Source organism: Xenopus tropicalis, chromosome 6, assembly GCF_000004195.4.
Source record: "Xenopus tropicalis strain Nigerian chromosome 6, UCB_Xtro_10.0, whole genome shotgun sequence".
NCBI lineage: Eukaryota > Metazoa > Chordata > Amphibia > Anura > Pipidae > Xenopus > Xenopus tropicalis.
Window position 1 is genome coordinate 62,469,217 of NC_030682.2, and position 24,163 is coordinate 62,493,379.

Below are 24,163 nucleotides of genomic sequence, written 5' to 3' on the forward strand. Positions count from 1 at the left end.
TGGGAAGAGGTAGCCTTTGAACAAAGAGACCAACTGCCATATAGTAGGATATATTTAATATTTCATGACAAAGCAGCTTCTTAGACAAAAATTCCCCTTTTCTCTTTTAATTTATATGCTTAGCAACTTCTAATTAAATGATAAAAATAATAATACTACTAATAATAATAATAATAATAAAATAAATATAGATTACTCTGCATAGGTTTGGAGTAGTAGGGCAATAGTGATACTTAATAGGTCCTGAGTAATGCTTAAATGCCCTTATTGCAGCATGGTGGTTCAGTTGTTAGTACTGCTGCTTTGCATCACTGCTGTCCTTTGCTTAATTTTGACTTGGTAACTATTTTCTAGTAGACTTTATGAAGTCCACTTCTCTATGTTTTTGCTGTGTGTATTTTAGTTTCCACGCACTCCAAAACCACTTGGTGTTATACCTGTGGCATATAAAATAAAAAGGATGAGTAAAAAAATGTCAGGGATTGCCCTTTCTGTGCCTTGTGCTCAGTCAGACTGGGTTACCCGCCACCAGCGCTCCTTGCTCTCAACACCCCCAGCCACCGCAGTTCCTGCTCCACTGCGATACCTAAATTGAAATGCAGGCCCATCTTTAAATTTTGATAGCAAAAGGGATAAATGGGGTAACAGCAGGTAACACCTGTGTTAATGCCAATATCTTATTGGTTTCTAAGACATACTGCAACTGGGCAAACATTGTGCCTTATATTACATATTGGGTAAAGCATTTAAAAAGGGATACCTCAGATGAAGCACAGTTCTTCTATTTACTTGCACAGCCACTGAAGCACACAAGTTGCATGTAACCAGTTTTAGCTAGTTTGTTTTTTTCCTCTTTTGTGTCCTTTGAGTGCCTGTCTAAATACTGCATCTTTGGCTCAGACAATATGTCTGTGTATTTTAGTAAAATGATAACTCTGCTATCTCGACTGCTACTGCTAAGCCTGAAACACCCTTGGAGAAAATGTTAATACCACTTAATGCCACCCACAAGGAATTATTTATGACCTCCGAGGCGGTGGTAGAACAAAAGGGTCAACTTTATCAGGAACTAGTTAACCTTCCTGTATATTTTTGGAGTGTGGGAGGAAACCCACAAGGAGACACAAGGAAAACATTAATCCTTTTGACTTGTTTGTAAATCCCCTCTCCTGGCTCTACCTAAGCTGATCAGAAAACCCTGCACTACACTAATAAGCCCCAAGAAGGGCGAAACCGGTCTGTAGTTGGGAATCTGATCAGCTATTATCCTGGCTTTTGCATTGAAAACCCAGTGGGTGAGCTTTAGCCTATAGGATAAACACATGTAAATGGGATTTTTCTAAGAGCCTTAAAGGAACAGTAACACCAAAAAATAAAAGTGTATAAAAGGAATTACAATATAATGTACCATTGCCCTGCATTGCTACAACTGGTGTGTTTGCCTCAGAAAGACTACTATAGTTTATATAAGTAAGCTGCTGTGTAGCAATGGGGCAGGAGAAAAGGAACAGGTTACTTAGCAGATAACAGATAAACCCCCATTATATGGATCTTATCTACTAGTTATCTGCTATATAACCTGTGCCTTTTCTCCCTTTTTCCAGCTTGAATGGCTGCCCCCATGGCTACACAGCAGCTTATTTATATTGTAGCTTATCTGTAGCAAAACACCAGTTTTTTTGCAGAGCAACAGCACATTACATTTTAATTACTTTAAAACACTTATGATGTTACTTTTGATGTTACTTTTGATGTTACTGTTCCTTTAAGGAATTTGTTCCCAGAATCCCTTTTGACTTATTTGCATAGGTATGAGGCGGTCTCCTCAATCCTCTTGACTTGATCGTGAATCCCCACTCCTGGCTCTACCTAAGCTGATCAGAAAACCTTGCGCTACACTGATGAGTCCCAAGAAAGGCGAAACTGGTCTGTAGTTGGGAATCTGATCAGCTATTACCCTGGCTTCTGCTTTAAACCCAGTGGGTGAGCTTTAGGCCAAAATCTAAATCAGGACCCCAGAGTTGCAAGGGAGAAATGCTGCCCAATGAGCCAACATTCTACCCATTGATTTGGCAATAAAAGATGATGGTTTCGTCGCCCCACATTTTATCAAGGTGTTTTTTCATCTATATAATACACCCTTTTCAGTATTTGGCCAGTTGGCAAAGATTGCAGGCCTAACCCCCCCCCCCCTTATGTAAATTGCACACATTAACAGCTATAACTGCTGCAGTGGAAAGCATTTAAGATGTCAAGCTCTCTATATCAATGACAGACAGTCATCTGTATCGCTGTCTTTTATTTTTGAGTACCAAGGGATATAGGGGCACTTAAAACCACTCTAATCTAACCAGTATTTGTTTATGCCAGTACTCACTTCTCTGGTGCCTGGCTTTACATGGAGCCGCCTCATGCAAGTGCATAGACAGAGCATTCCACGAGCATACAGTATTTAAATTGCTACATTATAATGTATGTAGAGTGCTCTGCTCACTAAAGGTGTTCTCTATAGGCCTCATTAGAACTGTTCAGTTTGTTAATGGCATTAGAGTTGCTGGGGTTTAGTGATATCATTTAGGACATAATCTGTCCAGTTGTTGGCTTAGTAACAGAAATTTATATATACTCAGCAAATAACTTTGTGCAACTCTTGCTGATTGGAAAATGTTTCCGCATAGATAGATAAAAAAATATATTTTGTCAGGAAAAAGGTTTTATAAATCAACATAATTAATAAGAATTTGGTCTGGGGATCAAAGACCATTTAATGAGCTACTGACCTATGAAAAACCATTGGTTACTTTCTGCCATTATGATGTATATTTTTTAAACATAACCACTCATATGGATACCAAATGTATGACTTTGGGCCAGTATAATTCTTTAGCTTCATGTATATCAGATTGACAGTAATGATGACTTTGGAATTTTTTGAATTTCTCATTCTCACACTCGAGTTACTTGCATACAAATGCCTATTATTCCCAGGAGGGAAACATGAGAACTGTAAACTGCAGTTTGCAAACAAAAGAGTTTTATTAGTTTGTATTGCTTCTAAGTTTTGCCATACGATTCCTAATTTCAGATTCTTTCTAATTGGTCTTTATTCGCACTGTCAAACTCTTGTAAATGTTTAGAGTACAGTTACCATATGGCTGTGCATAACATAAAACCAACAGATTTAATCACTCATAACAAAAGAAGAAATGGGCTACAAGGACTGAGCAATCCTATTAATTCCATAAAAAGAGCATCACAACAATTTGTGCTACTTCTGGTTTCTGGCATTTTGGAATGCAATAGGGCAGGCAACCTTCCGCTTACCAGCTGTTGCAAAGCTACAAAAAAAAAGTATTAAAAAAACAGGGGGTGTTAAGGGTATCCCACTCATGCATTAGGTTATAGTGAACAAAAAATAACTGTGAAAATGATCTACATTTTCCACTGGTTGTTTGGTGATTATGCCTACTATGTTTGTCCACTGCAACTATGTTGCTTGTTCCTACAGCCTGACAGATCTGTTTAAATCTTTTTAGTGAGCCTTTTTAGCACTACTCGTCTAGTCTTTCAAATGATTGTCAGTCTGTTTGTAATTTTATTCCAGACTTCAAATCACCGTGGAAATTGTTGACAGATTTGAATTGGATACATACTGAGACAAGAGTAATTCAGGAGGAAAACTGTATCCTAAATCAAGTTTTAATATAAGGAAGTGACTAGTAAAATACACACTCAAAGAATGTGTGTCCCTCAGTTTGTATGTCTCTAGTGACCGGGTTTCAGGAGTTCCCCAAATAGTCAAGTTTTAGTGATGCTGAATGTTGCTGAGCTATTACTTTATAAAGGGCTTTATATGAATTAAAGTACAGGTATAGGATCCCTTATCTAGAAACCTGTTATCCAGAAAGCTCCGAATTACGGAAAGGCCCATCTCCCATAGACTCCATTATAAGCAAATAATCCTAATTTTTAAAAATGGTTTCCTTTTTCTCTGTAATAATAAAACAGTACTTTGTACTTGATCCCAACTAAGATATAATGACTCCTTATTGAAGGCAAAACAATCTTATAGGGTTTATTCAATATTTAAAGGATTTTTAGCAGACCTAAGTTATGGAGATCCAAACTACGGAAAGATCCCTTATCTGGAAAACCACAGGTCCCGAGCATTCTGTATAACAGGTCCCATACCTGTATAATGTACTGTTACACTGTGCCAATAAAAATGGCTTATTTGCTACAAAAAGTATCTGTAATCTGTTTCACCACCCTATTTTACATGCAACAGTTTGGAGGAGTAATTTTATTTGTTCTTTGGATAAATTTACTTATACAGTAAGGAAAGCTAATGCTGTTTTACAGTCTGCTGTTCCAGAGCCTTTTATTGAGGTGTTTTCAGTCTGACTCACTTTCTTCTTCGTCTAGGCTAATGCCAGACGAGGCGTAGGGCGAATATTTTCAGCAAGCGAAAATTCCGCCCTACACCACCTACTTGTGCCTGCACCCGAATGAATGGAATACGCTCGGGTGCAGGCACATGTAGCGGAAATACGAATAAAAACGCATAAAAATGCAAGAGTTTGAAAGTCTCGCTTTCTTACACGTATTTCAGGTACATGTGCCTGCACCCGAGTGTATTCCATTTATTAGGGTGCAGCTACATGTAGGAAGTGTAGGACAGAATTTTCAGCAAGCACTTTTCCGCTTGCCGAAAATATACGCCCTACGCCTCGTCTGGCATTAGCCTAAAGCCAACTCCTGGGGCTGATTTACATTCATATGATTAAATGCATAGTGAGCAATGGTACAGTTCATTATTTTTGCTTAACTAGACCAAATTAATATTGATTGTGTAAGTTGATGCACAGGTGTAGTATTGAAACCCATACAAAAAATAATCCATGGGAGATATACAAATGTATAGAGCGGCCTTTTATAATAGATGTTTTGTATTGCACTGTTCTTACATAATTTTTAAACCACTAAGGTTGTAATTCATTAATTCTCATTAATTAAAATAATAATGGACACTATACTATACGTAACATACTCCATATACTTACATAACTCCATACTCCATAACATACATATACTAAGGATGACTGTGCTGAAAATAGAGTGAAGTCCAGCTGCACAGCTGGTATCACACAATAAGATAATCCTGTGCTTTTTGGAAATATGCAGCTGCTAAAACCCTACACTACTTTGCTTGTATTCTCTAGGATAATTTCCAAGTAAATATATTACATGTACGAAAACACTGTCCACCTGGTTACAAACAACTTGCCATACAAATTTTAATTTTTTTTTATTAGGACTCTCAGTTTGATCACAAAGAAAATGATGACAATAAACAAATTAAAATTTCATTCTTCCCTACTCTTTTGCAAATTTATAAATGCACAGATGAAATATTAGTTGTTGGATTTGAAGAATTAAAAAAACCTCACACATTTATGTACCTAACCAGGGTTCCAATCATAATAAGCGCATTAACACTGAGAACTGTTAGTTGAAGAAGAACTGTATGCCATTATTTTTTTTCTTACTCGTGAGCCACAGTCAAATTTAAAAAGACTTGGGGAGCAACATAAGCATCATAAAAGATCATGGGGTGCCAAATAAGGGCTGTGATAAGTTATTTGGTAGCCTCAATGGATAATCTCAGCTTACCGGAGGCTTTGTTTGCTGGTACATCATATTTTTATACAACAAGAACTTTCCACCATGCCAGGAATTCAAAAATAAACACCTGCTTTGGGGACACTGGGAGCAACATCCAAGGGGTTGGTGAAGTGTTGCTCAAGAGCCACTGGTTGGGGATCACTGCATTAGAACTACATTATGAAAACTGTTGGATTGGTTCTCGATCTAATCCAATTCTCTCCCCTCTGCCGTACAATGTAAAAGAAAACAGTTCAGAAGCAGAAGTATAGATACTCAAGGCCTGCTACCTTTTTAAGTATTTGGGTTCTTAATTGGAGTCACTTGCCTAGGGTTACTAATGCAAATGGGCCCTTGATTCATCCAAAGTTTGCTTAAGGTGGCCACACATGTTGCAATCCACTCATTTGGCAAGGTCTCCAAAAGAGTGGATCTTCTCCAAATATGCCCACCTAAGGTGGTTCCACATCAATGAGCTGATGAGGCCAATTTTAGGCCAGAGCTCGGTCAGGTAGGCCTGTTGGGGGTGCCCATACAGAGGCAGATAAGATGCCAAATCGATCTGAAGGACCCAAATCGGGAATTGAAATCTGTCATGTATGACCACTTTAACACTTTCACTGTGTTTGCCAATAAATTCTATGAATGTTGTACAATAGTGTGTATTCACACAAAAAGCCCAATTAAGGAGAATGTGTCTGAATAAATGAAATCTTCTCCCAGTTGTAAAAGGCCCTTCTGAAGGTTAAAGCCCTGAAGGTAAGACTAGTGTGGGCACAGTACAGTAAGAGAATGGGACTAGGAGTATGAGCATGGGACGCTACACTAAAATTGACCTGTTATGTCACTGGCAAAACCAAACACTGCCATACAGCTGCCCTTTGACTAAGCTGCACTTAGCTGAAGGTTATTTTTTATGACATTTTATATTAGATTTAGCCTGGTATAAAGACAGATTCATTCTATATCAGAGTAGGGCATTGATAGCACACAAGCAGAGGAAACTGAGTGAAAACTGTAGTCAGTTTCTGCTACACAAACAACCTGTTTAAATTGTCAGAGTTGTGAGAAGTCAGCTTGCGAACTTATACTGACGAAAATATTTTGTTTTAAGCTAGATTCCATTTTAGCACATTGTAAATTTCCCGTTACAGCAGTGATGACGGACGAGTGCTTACCAGCTCCCAAGCAGTTGGCCACATTAAATAGAGTGCTGCAGTTTTGTATTATAATCAGCAATGTGTGCTAAATGTGTTTTACATGTATATCACATGTGTAAGTTACAAACTATTATTTTTTTTTAATTTTTTTAGTTAAACCCATCAATATAAGCATTGTAGTCTGTTCCTTGCTGAGTAGATTCGAGCTTATGACTTGCAGTCCGGCAAAGCCAGGCGTTATTTGCCCACATACATGTAAAACACATCTCCATTCAGTACATGCTTCAATTAATGAATGAGTGCCAGGGGTGCAACAAAACAAAGCTCATTAAAGGAATTTTTCAGAGAGCTACAGCTTAAACTGTTCCTTTTGTTTTAATTTCCCCAGGTGACCAAATATTTGCTTTTTATTTTAAGAAAGAAAAACAGAAACACAAATAAGAGCATAGACACGCAATGAAATTTAAGTTGGTGCAAAATGTGGACATGAAAAACGTTTGCATTTACTGTGTATGTAGAGCTGCATTATAAATCTCTAAAGCTGGTGCTATTAACCGACAGTCTTCCTGTGGTGGCCATTAAGACTGAAATGAGGAAGGTGATACATCTATATCTCACATGCTATTGCGTTACAGTTATGGGAAAATCAAGCTCTGTTTGATAAAACATTTGGCCACTAAATAACTTTTTGTTCGTGTTTTACTTGCAATTAATCAAAAGCTTCTGCTGCACTTGCTAATTGCAAGTGTAACTTGAATAACATTGCATTTTAGTTGATTTGAGAGCATTATGCTGATTGTATTGATGGAAGAGGACTGAGTTTGAGGAGGAGGGGGACTGACAATTCATAAGGACTGATACCAAAGATGGTAAATCATAGTCTTTTAGCTGGTGATTGGACTATGACTTCTTAAGCTGGCCATACACGCACCGATAATATCGTACGATATTCGGTGCGTGTATGGCAAGTCGGCAAGTCGACTGATATCGCTGGAACCTGCTGATATCGGTCGACTCGCCGATCGGGCCAGTTAAAAGATTTTGATCGGGTGCCATAGAAGGCGCCTGACCAAAATCTGCCTTCAGCATTGAATCGGCAAAAGGAGGTAGAAATCCTATTGTTTCTACCTCCTTATCTGCCTGTTTCAGCCCTAAAGGTTAGTGGTGTGTGGCCACCTTTAGCATCACCAAACAGACTTGGACTGTCAGATGGATACTGGGAGAGTTTATTAACAACAGAAGAGTGTGTTCCCTAGAAGTTCCATAATGGCCATCCATGTACATCATTTAAATGTGCAGGCTACAGAGAAACGATTGGCACAAGGCTCAGCAGAGCCTTCTAATTTCCATTTTCCCATGGGTAGGCATTACATGCAGGGCTTCCCTGTGCCTGGCAGTGCAATGCTCATGTCCATAAATGCTCTGCACAGGTCCATTACCCCAGACACAAGCGCTAAGTGCATTGACCCTAAAGGTGTACAGTACTGCACACCTTAGTGCTCTTGCAGCTTGGTGAAGTGGGCAATGGGATATAAGCCATACTACGTATACTGTATATACGTAGTATCGATAACTGAATTTTTCTAAACCTGGCCTTATATGTTGGTGTTTTCATAATGTCACATTCCAGTGTTTAAAAAACTATATAAATTCTGCATCAGCTAAAACTTACATTTACAATTATCCTGTTAAAATAAAAATCTGCCTATAATTTCTTAGCCTTTTTATTTGAGGCAAATGAGCTTTTAAAAACAAGGTCTATTATACGGAATGCTTGGGTGTAGTGTTTTTTGGATAAGAAGTCTTTCTGTAATTTGGAGGACAGTGCTTTAAGCATACTATAGAAATATTAACAATAAGAAACTATAGGAGTAGTTTTTTAGTTTAAATTGGATCATATAGAAAATGACATTCCTGTATTTCTGGGTGGTTGGATTGTAAATCCCATACCTCTACAGTAAATACAGTATCTAACCTTATCTCTATTTTTTGAGAAATATACATTGGGGTAGATTTGGGCATTGGACTATACCTGGTGTCTGTTACTGTTTAAACTTGCTGTTCATCTGCTGTCTACATTGTGTTGGAAAGCTGCTAACATGTTTCATAATACTGCAACATAAGTTCATCCCGCTGAACAATATTTTCTATTGAATGTATCAGCTACCACACAGCAGATTTCTGTTCCAGGAAATCTGCACCCCATGTTTAGTTCTCCCTGAGGTGGCAACAGGAAGTTAAGATGATTTCATGAAAAATACAGATGTGTCAAAGCACTAATCTGTCCATAGTAAGAATCCGAAGTGGGAAAAAAAGGCACACATCTGCTCTACTTGCCTCATGTGAGCCAGAAGGCTGCTGGTCTCAAATACAGTGGCTGATATAATAAATTTTACATAATAAAAATTAATTAAAAAAAAAAAAGTACTTGTTGTTTTTAACATCTATTTGGAATTAAACAATTTAAGAAATAAAAATAGATTTGATATACATATTTACTGACAGCAGTTTCCCACAATGCAAAATATTGACACTAGTGTCTTCTCAATATTAATGCCTCCACACACAATAATATATCCCTCTGCTATAATATTTTGCTAAACTCCACAGCTAGTTCTGATTTGTTAAGAGTAATTACAGATATATGATAAGTGAGTGAAGAACAAGGAAAAAATTACTGGAATAGACATACAATATAGGATACTGGCTATGGACTGTAACAAACATAACAGAGCACAGATCTGTAATCAACATACAGATGGAGACCAATTTACTTTTTTAAAACATTTATTCACATTCTTCCTTCTGTCTGGTAACACAAAGCAAACTGTGAACATTGATATTTATTTATTGCAAAGTTTGTTCCCCATTTCTGTACTATTTTAGTATTTTAAAACTATTCAGTGCTACTTATACTGTATAAGTAAGCTATATAAATAAATCTCTGCATGCATACAGAAAATAAAAGTACTTTTCACATGGTAAAAACTGTTAATTAATAACTACCAGTCAAGACAATTGTCGCATTTTTTTGGTCATATTAATGATTTAAGATCCTGCTATATCCTGCTATATAAAGTATATTTATATGAAAATACGTTATTATATGAAGCTGTATTTTACACAAGGGCTACTTTGTGTGAATATATTTTAAAGTGGTCTGCAAAGGTTAGGGGTATAGATTCCTTTTAAAGTAGAACTAAATCTTAAAAACAAATATGAACTCATTCACCAGCCTAATGTTTTAGAATCTCTATTCGGCTTGGGCTGAGATTCAAATTAGGCCCTGTCATTTCAAGTAGACAAAGCCCAAACAGCCTCCCACCAGTGCACTACAGCAGCCCCTCTGGCATTTTACATTTTTATATATACAATATGCTAGGAGTCAGTCCCTAAACTCAGGTAACTGCCAGCAACACAGAGAATATGCTTTGAATCAATAAAAAAAGATAGGGGGTTCCTGCATGCATCGTAGACTCAGATCTTCCTATGTTTAAGGGCTGTGGTTGCCTTGGCCTTGTACAGAACTCTAAAATATAATGTGCAGCATTTGTAGCCTACTTCTTCATCCTTTTCCTTTAAGGCTAGTAAAAAGTGAAATATCAGAGGGAATAAAATCTTATTACTTTGCAGTCAGTATTGGTTAGCATAACATTGATCACAAGGTACTTTTTACCAGTTTGCTATGTATCAGGCAGTGCTTTTCCAATACATTGTGATGGCAAACAATGACAGACAGAGAGGTTAGTCAGTCAGCAGTTATTGCAGACCCCTTAAAGCAGCACTGATTGCAATTTAATTGAATAATGAACGTTTAAGGGATCTGATAAGACCATACAGGCTGTGCACATGCAAGTTGATGTTGGCGGCTTAAGGGGCCACAGTGCCAACTAAAATCTGTTATTGCCTTTATATGCAAAAATACACTGAGCTCTGTAATGGCAAACATTTTATTTAAAAAAAAACTCTATATCAAGTTATCCTTCATTTTCTATGTCATCCTAGAACAAAGAAGTCACCTGCAAACGAGAGAAGTGCCCAGTACTCTCCAAGGATTGCGCTTTGGTTGTAAAGCAAAGAGGAGCTTGCTGTGAACGCTGTAAAGGTGCAGTTTTATCTGCAGGGTTTCTCATATCTTATTTTTTTTTCATTTGTTTTAATTTGTAAAGAAAATGTGTAGCAAATTGAAGTTTGCAAGACAATTTGAAATTTATTTAAATGATTATTGTGTACTATGTCATGTCACTATTTGTTATATTAAAATAATCTGAAGACTGAAATCACTGTCCATTTTATAAAAAAATAGTTTTATACAAACTATTATTATTATAAATAAAAAGGTTTATACATTGAACATACAAAGTTACACACACAGCTACCAACAACCAATACAGGAAATAAACTAGGCTTAGGATTTCAGCTATATTCTTACTCGCATATATTGCCACATCATTCCTTTTGTTTTAATATTTGATATTTTCATGCCCTGCCAAAACCATCTTTGATACTACATTTTAAATTAGTTTATTGCTTTTCATGGTATCCTTAAAGCTGGCCATACACGTGACGATCTGACGATCGTCAGATCCGCCACACACCATTCAGGGCTGAATCGGCAGGTAAGGAGGTAGAAACAATAGGATTTCTACCTCCTTCTGCCGATTCAGCGCTGAAGGGAGATTTTGGTCAGGCGCCTTCTATGGCGCTCAATCAAAATTTTCAAACTGGTCCGATCGGGGAGTCGGCCGATATCAGCAGCTTCCTGCGATATCGCTCGACTCGCCGACATACCATACACGCACCGAATATCGTACGAAACGAGGTTTCATACAATATTATCGGTGCGTGTATGGCCACCTTTAGTGTGTCTGATTCCCCATGATGCCACCTCCATGATCCAAGGCATTTGGGGTTATGTAATAAATAGCACTAAGTTTGCCCAGGAGCAGTAACCCATAGCAACCAGTCAGCTGGCAGCATTTACTGATCACCTGTTAAAAGCAGACATCTTATTGGTTGCTATGGGTTATTGCTACTGGGCAAACGTAAAGGCTTTTATACATATAGGGGTATGTGTCCTTTTATTAATGCTATTTTTTCTTGGTAGTGTATTCCTATCTCTCTATATACCATATCAATCAGATGCATAAGTTAGGAAACAGCAGGAGATGCAGACTGCAGCAGGGCCCTGTCCTTGCAGCCTGCCCTATAGCACGATTTGCCTCCTGATGCTGTGGTCTGGTCCTTGGGCTGGAGAGCAGTATTCCCAGTGCCTTTTAATTGAGCACTTAGGGACATGCTTTTGCACACATTAGCAATCTATCATTTGCTCCCTGGTTGAAGTTTACAAATACAGGTATAGGTATAGTAAGCGTTATCCAGAAACCTGTTATCCAGAGAGTTCTGATTATGGAAAGGCCATCTCCCATAGACTCCATTTTAAGCAAATAATTCTCATTTTTAAATGTGATTTCCCTTTTCTCTGTACAAATAAAACAGTACCTTGTAATTGATGGTGACTAAGCTGCATATCCATATTGGTGACAAAACAATCCTATTAATGTTTAAATGATTTTTAGTAGAGCTGAGGTCTGAGCATTCTGTATCCAATACCTGTAGTGTTACGCAATATTTTTTTCAGTAATTAAAAACTTAGTTGATTGATTGATTGTTAACCTTATTGCGGTAACAATTACCTAATAACTAATGACTATAGGTTAACAGTAGAAAAATGGGTTATAAGATGTGCTTATAAATTTTCCAAAAACTATTTACAGTTTTTAATTTGTAAATCTATTTGGTGCATGCAACTCGCAACTGGCTACATATAAAGTATCATAAGGGTAGGCCAGAAATAACCAAATTGTATGATCAACTTTAGATGTCTCAAAGAAGCTTTCAGTCAAATGTTTAGGTGGAGCTTAAGGAAGATAATGGGCAGGGAACCCCTAGAATCATATATGTTGATTATGACTGATAGTTTGCTAAGTAGCTAATGTCTTCATGTGACAAGGTAGACTTTGTACTTACATACAAAACCACAAAGGAAAAACCGGAACAGCACTAGTGATGAGCAAATCTGTGTGGCAGCCACAAAAAAAACGCCTTTTGACTTTAATGCATTTCACATATTTTTAACTGTTTTGTACATTTTTCAGCAGTTTAGCACATTTTTTGGCAAAGCAAGAAAGAACATCACTACCAGTCACTATTAGCACAAGAGGGTAGGTTAGATGAAGATCTAATAAATGTTAATCATATCTTTATGATGGGATGTTAAAAGTCTTACAGTGATCTAACTAAAAGAAGTATACAGTGAGATGTTTTGAAACTTACTAGTATTGGTATTTGACCTTATTTTTAATTACCAAGCACGAAAGAAACAAAGAAGGCTGTAAGAAATAAAGCTAGCTTTTTACTCATTACATTTGACTATATACTTGGATGTATTCCTATAGATGGAATTAATTGCTTTAACTGCAGTAATTACTTACTTTGCCAATACAAAAGAACAATGAAATATCTTGCTATATATAGTATGTGGTTTGTAATCTGAGGAGAGGAAATACGAAACTTAGTGTGTTCTACATAAACATTATGGTTTATACGATTTGCATTCTGTTAGTTTTAATGGTGTCCTATTTTCCATTAGTTTCCCGTATTGTTGTGACCTTATTAAGTAACTAATATTGACTTAGATCAAGTTACTACATCAAATCATGTGTATCTGCAGTATCCATCAAGCAGCTTTGTAACTGCTGTTGTAATAAAAGCTTGGTACATTAAAAATAAAAGCTGTAGCTTAAAAATAATGCAGATCATGGTTACAAATGAATGCTGTGGGATGCACAAATAGTGAGAGTATATACTACAGTGTCACATATCAACATTCACTATTAGTCAGACTCATAAACACATGTTAATCTTGGCATGCACAATCTCAGTCATATTTCCAAAGTGCAATCCAGGTACTGTGATGTAATCAACTGAAGTATGGCTGACTGAAGTCTTGGACCATGACTGGTCCCATGATCAACCCAATAAAATATGTGCTGCTTATTTAGTGAAAAAGTTGTCACTAAATATGCATATATTCTGGAATTATATCAACACTAGGTTGCCCTAAGTTATTCATTGACACAGGTATGCACATGGGACATGGGACCTCAGATAAACAGATGCTTTAACATACTGAACAGAAACCTACAGCCTCAGTAAATGTTATTGAGTTTCATAAGTCATTTTCATGAAGCAAATTCAATCATTCCCCATCTGGTAGATAAACTCTGCTATATTATATTATTATACATTTTTATTAAAAGGCCTACATCCCTCTGGTATGATTCAGAGAATCAGGGGAGAATATAAATAATATGACAAACAAAAAACAAATCAATAAGAAACAATGAGGAAGAAACAGGAATAAACAAATGCATGAAGCTACAGGGCCCCGCCAGTAAGAGTTTACAATCTAGGGGCGCAAATCTTTCTTGGAACTTTTTGTCTTGCCTTAAATCTTCTTGTGCTGGATTGACACATTCTTCCTTATCATTATAAAAGGCTCAGCTTCTTGCCTGTACAGATATGTATATATAAAATAAAACCATGGTAGCATTAGTATTTCCCAGTATCAAGCACCATTTGAAGGTTGGAGTGACCTTTAAAGTTAATTCAGTTTATGAAAACTCGTTATCTAGAAACTCCAAATTTCTGGTAGGCCGCCTCCCGTTGTAAGCAAATAATTTTATAATGATTATTTTTTTTTTTCAATAATTTTCTCTGTAATAATAAAACAGTACCTTGTGCTTGATCCTAATTAAACTGCACAAAGCCATATTGGTGGCAAACAATCCTATTGGGCTTATTTAATATTGAAATTATTTTTATCCAATATAATATGGCTTCTAAGGTCACAATGTAATCTTTGTAATTGTGTCAAATGAGCATGCTCTGAACTAAATATTCAAGGTGTGAACTGTACATGTCTGTTTTATAGAGCAATTGGTGTTTTGTGTGTTTTGTGGGCTTATCAGCTGATCTTAAAAACATTCCCCCACGCCTAGTCATCCCTGAGGCTCATCACTCTGATCAGTACACATTTCTCATACCATTACTTGGTAAATTGCTCAGCACTTGCTCAGGAATATCAGTGTGTCAATGGCCACCTTAAAGGAACAGTAACACCAAAAAAAGTGCATAAAAGTAACTAAAATATAATGTGCTGCTGCCCTGCACTGGTAAAAGTTGTGTGTTTACTTCAGAAAGTCTACTATCATTTATATAAATAAGCTGCTATGTAGCCATGGGGGCAGCCATTCAAAGGAGAAAAGGCATTGGCACATAGCAGATAAGAGATAAAACACTATTGTATTCTACAGAACGTATCTGTTATCTGCTATGTAACCTGTGCCTTTTCTCCTTTTTTCCAGCTTGAATGGCTGCCCCCGTGGCTACACAGCAGCTTATTTATATAAATTATAGTAGTGTTACTGTAGCAAACACACCAGTTTTACCAGTGCTGGGCAACAGTACATTATATTTTTATTACTTTAAAGCTTTTTCATTTTTTAGTGTTACTGTTCCTTTAAGTCCCACAGGACATATAGACATGTTTACATTGTTCCATGTCCATGTTCCAAAGATTGTAGATAAATAAAATATCTCTGGTGTTTTTTTTTATCTGGAAAATAAATCCCTTTAAGATACTGGATAGATATGTTTCAAAGAGTAAAAAGAAAATCATACACAGGAATCTTCAAGAAATACTTCATACATTTTATACAAGTGAATAGGGTGGGGCAGTATTCTAGTAATTCATTTTCACTTTGCCCTATTAATAGATAATATATATGTATTATAGCTTTTTTGAATGTGTTATATAATTATTATATTGGAGAAAAGATTCTGTTTTAAAAAAATAACACATTTAGAATAGTTTTTGAGAACATTGTGGATATGTTTGCACTAGGGATGCACCAAATCCTGGATACAACCAAATCCGAGTGCCTAGCTGAACTCTTAAAATCACATTACTAAGACAACTGGGCAATGGAATGTGCTGTTTTTTTCCATGACTTAGCTAATTTGCATATGCACATTAGAGTTTTAATTGTTTGGTAATCAAACAAATTTTAAAAGAAAATGGATATGGTGCATTCCTAGTTGGCACAGCACATAGTTTTTACCTGTAATTAAACTGTTTGGTCACATATTAAGACTGTGCATGCTAATAACATTCTGATTTCTTTCTTAAAGGTTGCAACTACCAAGGCAGCCATTACAACAGCTCAATGAAATGGAGAGACTCTGTCCAGCCTTGCATTACTCGTCAGTGTCAGGTAATTAGAAGGGATGGGATTTGTTATACTTCTATGTATAAAACAGTCTGCATCTGTTGAAATGATGATCACAAATAAGATTAAACAGTTTGTTTGGGCATACAGTTATACTGTTGTCTAATGGCTGAAAGATTTACACACTTGAAAATTTTGTACTTGTATGTCAGCCAGTGATTTGCCACAAAAGTGAACTATGAAATCTAATTTAGGTTTGAAATTTCACATGGGGCTAGCCATATTCTTCATTTCTAAGGGTGCTACAGCCATGTGACTTGTGCTCTGTTAGACTTCATTCGCACTTTACTGCTGAGCTGCAAGTTGGAGTGATAGAAGAGACTTGTTCTTATGTCAGTTTTTCCACTGCATTCACCACTTATTGCCTTGATGCAGCATCTATTAATGTTTATAAAAAAGTCTACGAAATGGTGTTTTGACCATATATAACACTACTTATGTATACAGCACTGTACAGCAGAACAATACATTAATAGAACAGGGGGTTATTACAATAAATACAAAATAAATGTGATGTACAGTAACATTAAAGACTAAGTGCTAAGTGTCAAAGACACAAGTGGGAGGGGGTCCCTGTCCTGTAGAGCTTGCAATCTGCTGTGCTGTATGTCATGGGCATTAAAGAATCTTTAACTATGAACCCACCAATACAATGATATCAGTAACAAGATACATAATGTTTTAACAGGACCTCTATGGTCTCAACAAACAGAAGAGTTTCCAAATTTACAGCTCAAAAAATACCAGCAAGAATAAATGCCAGACATTAAAACTTTCTTCAGGGAAGCAGTGCTTTCTTTCAGTGCAGGCCTAGGCAGAAAGTTCACTTTTCCTTATTGTGTACCCTTTTTATGGTAATATAGGCTCATCACTCCTGCTGTATACGTAAAACTAGTAGCTCAGGAACTAATAATTTGCAGGCCTATCAAGATTGGAATCACAGATAAAAGACTCCACTCCAAGAAATAACACAGTATTATCAAGTAGTGAGGAAGGAGTATGTTTGTGTCTGCTCATTTTACTTCAAAATGTAAGGTGTGTAAAAGCAATCTGTTGAAGCAATCAGGCAATATGCTGATAAACTGTAATCTCAGCTGTAATCAAAACACAAACTTCACTCCCCTTCAAATCTCCATCTGTAAAGACACACGTCTACATACAAAAAAACAATAAACAATGGCTCCAGTTCAGGGAATTCTATGCCACAGGCTCACTGGCACCATTTTGGTAAAAAACAAGCACATAAAACTTTATATAAGCTTTTGTTAAACACATTGTCTCAGTCTGTTCATATTAAAAGTAGAATACTGTGTTTTGATAGACAAAAAAAAAGGGAAATCAATAATGTTCTGTCTCAGAGTAGGAGACGCTTCCCCTGGGGGGGATGGGGTCCCGAAGCAATAGGAAGGTTGCCAGTCCAAAAGGCAGTCATGAGGAGATTTGGTCTTAATGATAATTGCTTCTGTTAAATGCTTTTGTATTTTATAGCCAGGGACTAAAATAATAATATTTTATATATCACCAACCAAGAGGTTAGTGGGGCCCTGCAAAAATGTTTTAACACAAAGTGGGGGCTTGAACCCAAATGAATATACATCTGTGATGTGTCATTCTTGGGTGGCAACCAAATTTACAATTTGAATTAAACAAAATCTATTGTTTTTCTTTACAGGAGGGTGTTATTACAGAATCTGAAGTTCAGTGTCTAGTCCACTGTAGAAATCCACAAAGACAATCGGGATTGTGTTGCCCAACATGTCCAGGTGATGCATCTCTTATCCAATATAAACCTTTGTGATTTTATATATTTGTGTTATTATTTTGAGATTAACTTGCAATGGGTTACCTATTGCAAGTAAGGAGTCCCATGCACTAAAAAACATATAACCAGGTAAATATGATATATAATCATAATATAATCTCTGTAAAAGGACTGCAAAAATGTGTCAGCACCATATAAATGCCAGGAAATAAATAAAACATTACTTTAAAATGGTTAGTTCATAACATGGTCAGTAGTAGGTTATAATATTCTCATAAAATATAAATCGTAATTATTTTCATGGATTTTAAAATACTAGTACAGGTGTGGGATCTGTTATTCAGAAACCCATTATCCAGAAAGCTCTGAATTACGGGAAGGCCATCTCTCACAAACTACATTTTAATCAAATAATTAATAATAATTAATAAAACAGTACCTTGTACTTGATGAACTAAGATATAATACAACCTTTTTGGAGGTAAAACAATCCTATTGGGTTTATTTAATGTTTAATTAATTTTTTGCAGATTTAGGGGCATATTTATGAATGCTCAAGCCTTTGGGCATTTGTATCCTAAAACTACGCAGGAGTTCCCAAACCCTTGCGTGCTTTCTTCATCCGAATAGCCCGATATGTGCAAATCGGGGTTTTCTTTTCCCCAACCAAAAAATAAAAAGCTTGGCAGGTTTTAGGTTTGGGAACTATCATATGGTTTTGGGATACCAATGCTTAAGCCCAAAAGCTCAAGTGTTCATAAATGTATCCCTAAAGTATGGAGATCCCTCCCGATTGTTGAAAGATCCCTTATCCTGAAAACCCCAGCCTTCTGGATAACAGGTCCTGTACCTGAAACATTTATCCCAGAGTTTTCATATAAGAAAATGTTATCAGTAAATGTTCTGCAGTAAAGTGCCTAAAACCTACTAAATCAGATGAAAACATTAAAAAAACAATGTTTGTTTTGACATCAACAATGATTTATATATTTATATAACTTATTCAACATTAAGAAGACACTGTCTTATTACAAAGGCATAAAAAAATCTTTAATATAATTATAATAATTACAGATTTGGGATTAGCATTGCATTACCTGAATGTAGTCAAGGAGAGTCTCTTTTTATATGAATTGTACCTGTAATAGATATGCATGAAACTGGTGATGCTTTTTGATTACAAACTGGACTTAAGCTCTGTGAGGTTAAAAAAAAAAAAAAAAAAGTTTGTTTTTATAAATATGTTGCTGTGGAAGCTGACCTTTGTAACCATGACAAGAAAGCATACAGGACATGCAAACACTGAACAGATAGAAGGCAGGTCTTTTCTCCAAATTGCTTGTAATTGCTTGAGTATTCCAAACACTTAAGACAAAATCTGACAAAGATCAAAGATTCTGTTTATGACTTTTGTGCAGAATAAAACATGAATGATTCTTTCCCTAACCACTTCCTCTGTCTCTTTCAGGTTGCATATACGAGGGCCGACAATATAAAGAAGGAGATGAATTTCAGCCAGAAGGGAATAAATGCCTCAAATGTTCTTGCATCGTAAGTTGTGGTTATGACAATGCAACATAATTGGGTTCTATCTGGAAATGTGCTAAGTAAAAGAAAGGGACTATTCAATACAATTAATTAAAACCCAAGATTAATTTAGACCTAGATTAGCAATTCCAGCAAAAAGGATTACCCGAATAATGATACGCTTCAACTTGCGTTTCCTACTTCCAAGCCAGTAAGTAAGGTTTTTCTCATACAGGAGCTTTTAAAAGGAAAATTCTCACTATTTATTCATGGTTTTTTTGCCTTTTTGCACTATACAATAAAGTAGTTTTACACATAGGGGCAGATGTGTGAAATAGCTTGCCACAGTAAAATTCCCCTTCTCTCTATTCATTCCTATGGCATTTGATAAATATGCCTCCAAAAATCCCATAAAAAATAAACAGGGTGGTGGAACTTAACTGTGGTCAAATCTCAGCAACCGTTGGCTACTAATCTCCCGGAAACTTTGTGTGACTTGGAAAACGAAGCAACCAGTATGCCTTCCCACCAACGATTCACTTTATTGCTGGTAGGCAGGCATTTTGGAAAGATTAGTTGCCCACGGTTGCAGAGATTTAACCGCAGGTGACTAATCTCCCTATGGGCCATGACCCGTGGTGTCAGTCATTTTGCCGTTGCTTAGACTTAAGGTGACCATCTGTATCCTGCTCCTTTAACAATCAATATATGCTTCTCTAGTGGATAAAAAAGTCAAGAAAAAGGTTTTTTTTATACAAAAATGAATGGATCAACTAGATTATTGTGTTAAAATTACCAGGTTTAGCATAATGTCATATTTTATGTTCTTGGCAAGACCTCCCTAGGTTCACAGTGTGTCTGTCCAATGCAGGCAGCTTTCTTTGATAAACTGAAGTCCAATGCTAGATGCTAGCTAGAATAATAAAATCTGTGTTACCTGTTAGGTAGGGGCAGGTAGGAATGGATTTAAGTTCCTCTTCCAACATTTTTTCTACCAGGCGTGAAGAGGCCTAGTGTCACATAATTTAAGCCTGCCATCTGTCCCCGTCCCACAGGGACAGGCCCCAATGTACTGCCAGTCAGATCTCTGTCTGGAAACAAACCTCATTGAGTGAAAAAATATCTGTCAAGTAATGTGCCATTTTTTTGGCTACATTTGGGCACCAAGTCAGTGGCTGGGGTCCCCTAAGAGCATCACTGCCTCAGAAACGCCATCCTCCTAGCAACCATTGGTATTGCAGGACAGAGTGGAAGAACCAGAGATCTGCTGGCAGCCCCACTCCTTCCCCTCTGATATCCTTCAGCCTGCCTACTGAATGTACCTAAGGGACCTGCAGGGCACTCTGGTTGTTTTGAAAAATGTGAATCTTTACTTAAGTGCCAAAAGCCTGTTAACTGATTCTAATATTTTTTTTTAAATACATTTACATTTTACTAAAAGTTTCTGTAATGTAAATATTACATTTTTTTATGAATCCCCCCAAAAACCTGTAAATTGATAGATGTTCCTGCTAGAATGTCAGACATTGTCTGGCATATAATATTTTTCATTTTGTGACATCGGAACTGAGTATTTATGAGAAACATAATTTTAACCGTTTTGTTTTTTAAGTTATATCAGTATAGAATAGCAGCTGTGCAGAAGAGCAGAGGCTCTTATCTTCATAGAGGCATTCCTTACAAGCAGGGCAATGATAAGTTGTGCAGCTGTGGAATTAAATTATTATTTTAAAAGCTGGTGTACCAAGAAGAACTACTCTGTCCTAACCTGCATAAAAATAAATGGGATGACCTTGTGATACAGAGAGCCGTATTAGAAGCAATAGCTGACCAAGGGGCATACTTATGCCCCTTGGTGTTAAAGGATAACCCTAAAAATCTGGTGAATTGTCCTTTAATACCTCTAAATGCTGTAATAACCTCTGAGTAGTGTGTTGTGTAGTATTCTATTGCTGTTAGACTATACTTATGGGGGTTATTGACTACACTGCAAAGCAAAAAACAGAAATACCTTAGCTTGCCTGCTCTTTCATTAAAGATACTAATATTTCTTGTACAGGTTTAAGGACCTAAACAGAAATCATCTTAATTTAATGAAGAAATTATTTTAACCTCCTGGCATGTGGGTTTTAAATAAATCTTTCAACTTTCAAGGATTTAAACTGTGGAGCACTGGGACCTTTGTTATGATCACCATATGCACCCAGAGGCTCTTTTGCTGTAAAAATTGGCAGTTGGATTAAAGTGCTTAATCAGTAGTCTTTGAGCACTGGTTGACATTTCTGTAGTGATTTTTACTCAAAGAGATACTGACACCAAAAATTAAACCCTTTTTTAACATCACAACATTGTCTTTGCATGCTATTTATAATTTTGCCTTAAAAGTATTTGCCAGGTTCTTTTACATTACCTGTCGTATCCCCCATGTTTCTCAAAGAGGGGGCTGCCATATTTGTGCAGCAGGATTCCGTTAGCATTGGAAGCTATAGCTGGCAGACTGAGAAGGTACATTCAGGTTTAGGAAATTCAAGTAACTCTTACTTGAATTACTTCGCCCTATCAGCGAAAAATGATCAACATGACCTATAGGTACATTTTTTTACATGAATATTTCATTCTTTTAGTGTCAGTATCATAGAGCTGCTGGTTTTCTGTTTTGTATAGGAAAATAACATTCTTGGGCTGATAGTAGGGTTTTAACACACAGCTCTTTAAATGAGGTTGGAGATAAAATGTTTGTATTGCATGTTATCAATTAATTTTTTAAAAGACAAGCCATGTAAATATTGCATGTCTAACTTATTCCTTAAGTATTGGCCCAGCCATAAAAGAGTAAATTTGAAACTTTACACATTTTTCCCATTTCTCTGGGTTTTGTCATTGCTGTTATCTGTTGGTGCTGGTTTTACAGGGAGAATTTACTAGTTCTCCAGAATGCAAGGCCTCTGACTAACCTTTCCTAACACTCTCTAAAACATGACGCAGTTGTTAACTGAATGTACATCTTAGTCCACTAAATATTACAGCTTTAGTTATTATTTTATAGACAGTCAAGACTTCTGATAAGGGTAATTTACAAGAAAGTATATTCACTACTCTTCTATTTAAACAGGGTACCTAATATAAAGGTTCTATGTCACACTGATTTGATCAGCCAATCGAGTGAACTTTAGGCATATACAGTATATAAAAGAATAAATGATTGTTGAACTCTTTGGGCACTGGTACCTGGAGTGATTCAGCTACCAGTGGTATGAATGTAGGGACAATTCAAAGAATTTTTTCTGCTTTCCTGTTGAGCTGGAAACTGTGCATATGGCAAAAGGTTCTAAATTGGCTTGTGTGCCAGTCCTTTTTTATTGAAAGACACAAAAGCTTAAAATCCGAAAAGCTGCTTACATCATGTTGCCTGTAATGTAGATTAGAGTCCTGCAGCAGGTCAGGTACCCACAGAATACCTGCAAATAGGAAAAGCCTGGATTCCCTGACTGTGTGGGTGGTCCATGGTTACCCAGTGGAGGTAACCAGGGGAGGTTGCAGGCATCTTTAAAACATTAAAAAAAATTCCCAGCAATCTTGCTAATTTGTGACCTAACTTCTGGTATTCAGTCCAGCCCAGAAATGCTGATGTCACTTCCCATTTGCAGAGATGTTCGGCGGGGTGCAGGGCAGGTTTAGGAAGGCGCTTCTTCACACAGGTTTGGGTAGGGAAAGACATGATAGCCAATGTGGGTGCACTGCCTGTGTAATATCGCTGAAATGCTGGTCTAGGTCGGGTGTAGGTCTACAAAAACAGGCCAGTGTGGACTCTACTGTAGACCCTCTATGGCAAATAACTTTGTTGCTATCTGCAGTTTTTTTTTAACTTTCTTTATTCTTTTGAATTTTGTCAATTTTATAGTTTTTGGCAATTTCTTTTTTTCCAGCATTCCCTGGGCACATTTTTGTTGGCACAGCATCAAGGGGCTATCAGCATGCTTGGTTATATTTCAATGTCTTTTACCACACAGGCTTTACTTCTGTGCAAGTACCATGCACCTTGCTACGGTGTTGATTTTAGCTAGAAATTTTTCGTTTTCTTGTTTTGTTTTTCATTCATGGTTTTTTCACTTTTGATAAATGACTGACATTTGTGGAAATGAGTTTAACTGTGGTTTCAAGAACCTTTAAAATAATGAAAATGAAATAAAGGAAATGTTGATAAATGGACCTCCCCAAGTGTTTTATATGTTCTATAGCTGTTATTCATAAGGAAAGTGGTTTCTCTACACTAGGGGGCACATTTACTTACTCACAAACTGGCCGAATGTGTCCGATTGCGTTTTTTTCGTAATGATCGGTATTTGGCGTTTTTTCGGAAAATTGTCGCGACTTTTTCGTTGCCATTCCGAATGTTGCGCAAAATCTGGCGATTTTTTTGTAGCGTTACTACTTGCGCGAAAAGTCGCGACTTTTTCGCAGCCTTCGCGCCAAGTACGAAAGATTCGGATTCATTCAAGATTCAATATGGTGACTTTTCTTGGGCCAGGTTGGAGCTGCAGGGTGCCATTGAGTCCTATGGGAGGCTTCCAAAATCATGCTAAGTCTGAAAGTTTCGCCCGCCGCTTACGAGCGCTCAGTACGAAAAAGTCGCAACAAGATACGAGCGCATCGTAATGGCTACGAAAAACTCGCGTTTTTTCACGCAAATCGTATTG

At 36.9% G+C, this 24,163-nt stretch overlaps 1 protein-coding gene across 3 annotated transcripts in view; it reads left to right on the forward strand.

Annotated features, from left to right (window-relative positions):
• Window positions 1-24,163, forward strand: part of bmper (BMP binding endothelial regulator) — a 123,678-nt gene that overhangs the window by 26,908 nt on the left and 72,607 nt on the right. For all 3 annotated transcript variants that reach the window (XR_004223097.1, XM_012964815.3, NM_001044402.2), the window contains 4 exon segments: window positions 10,830-10,929; window positions 16,080-16,162; window positions 17,850-17,940; window positions 19,408-19,490. Coding sequence is in view for 2 of the 3 variants with exons in the window: in XM_012964815.3 (XP_012820269.2) it covers window positions 10,830-10,929; window positions 16,080-16,162; window positions 17,850-17,940; window positions 19,408-19,490 (357 nt within the window). In the remaining variant the exon portion in view is untranslated.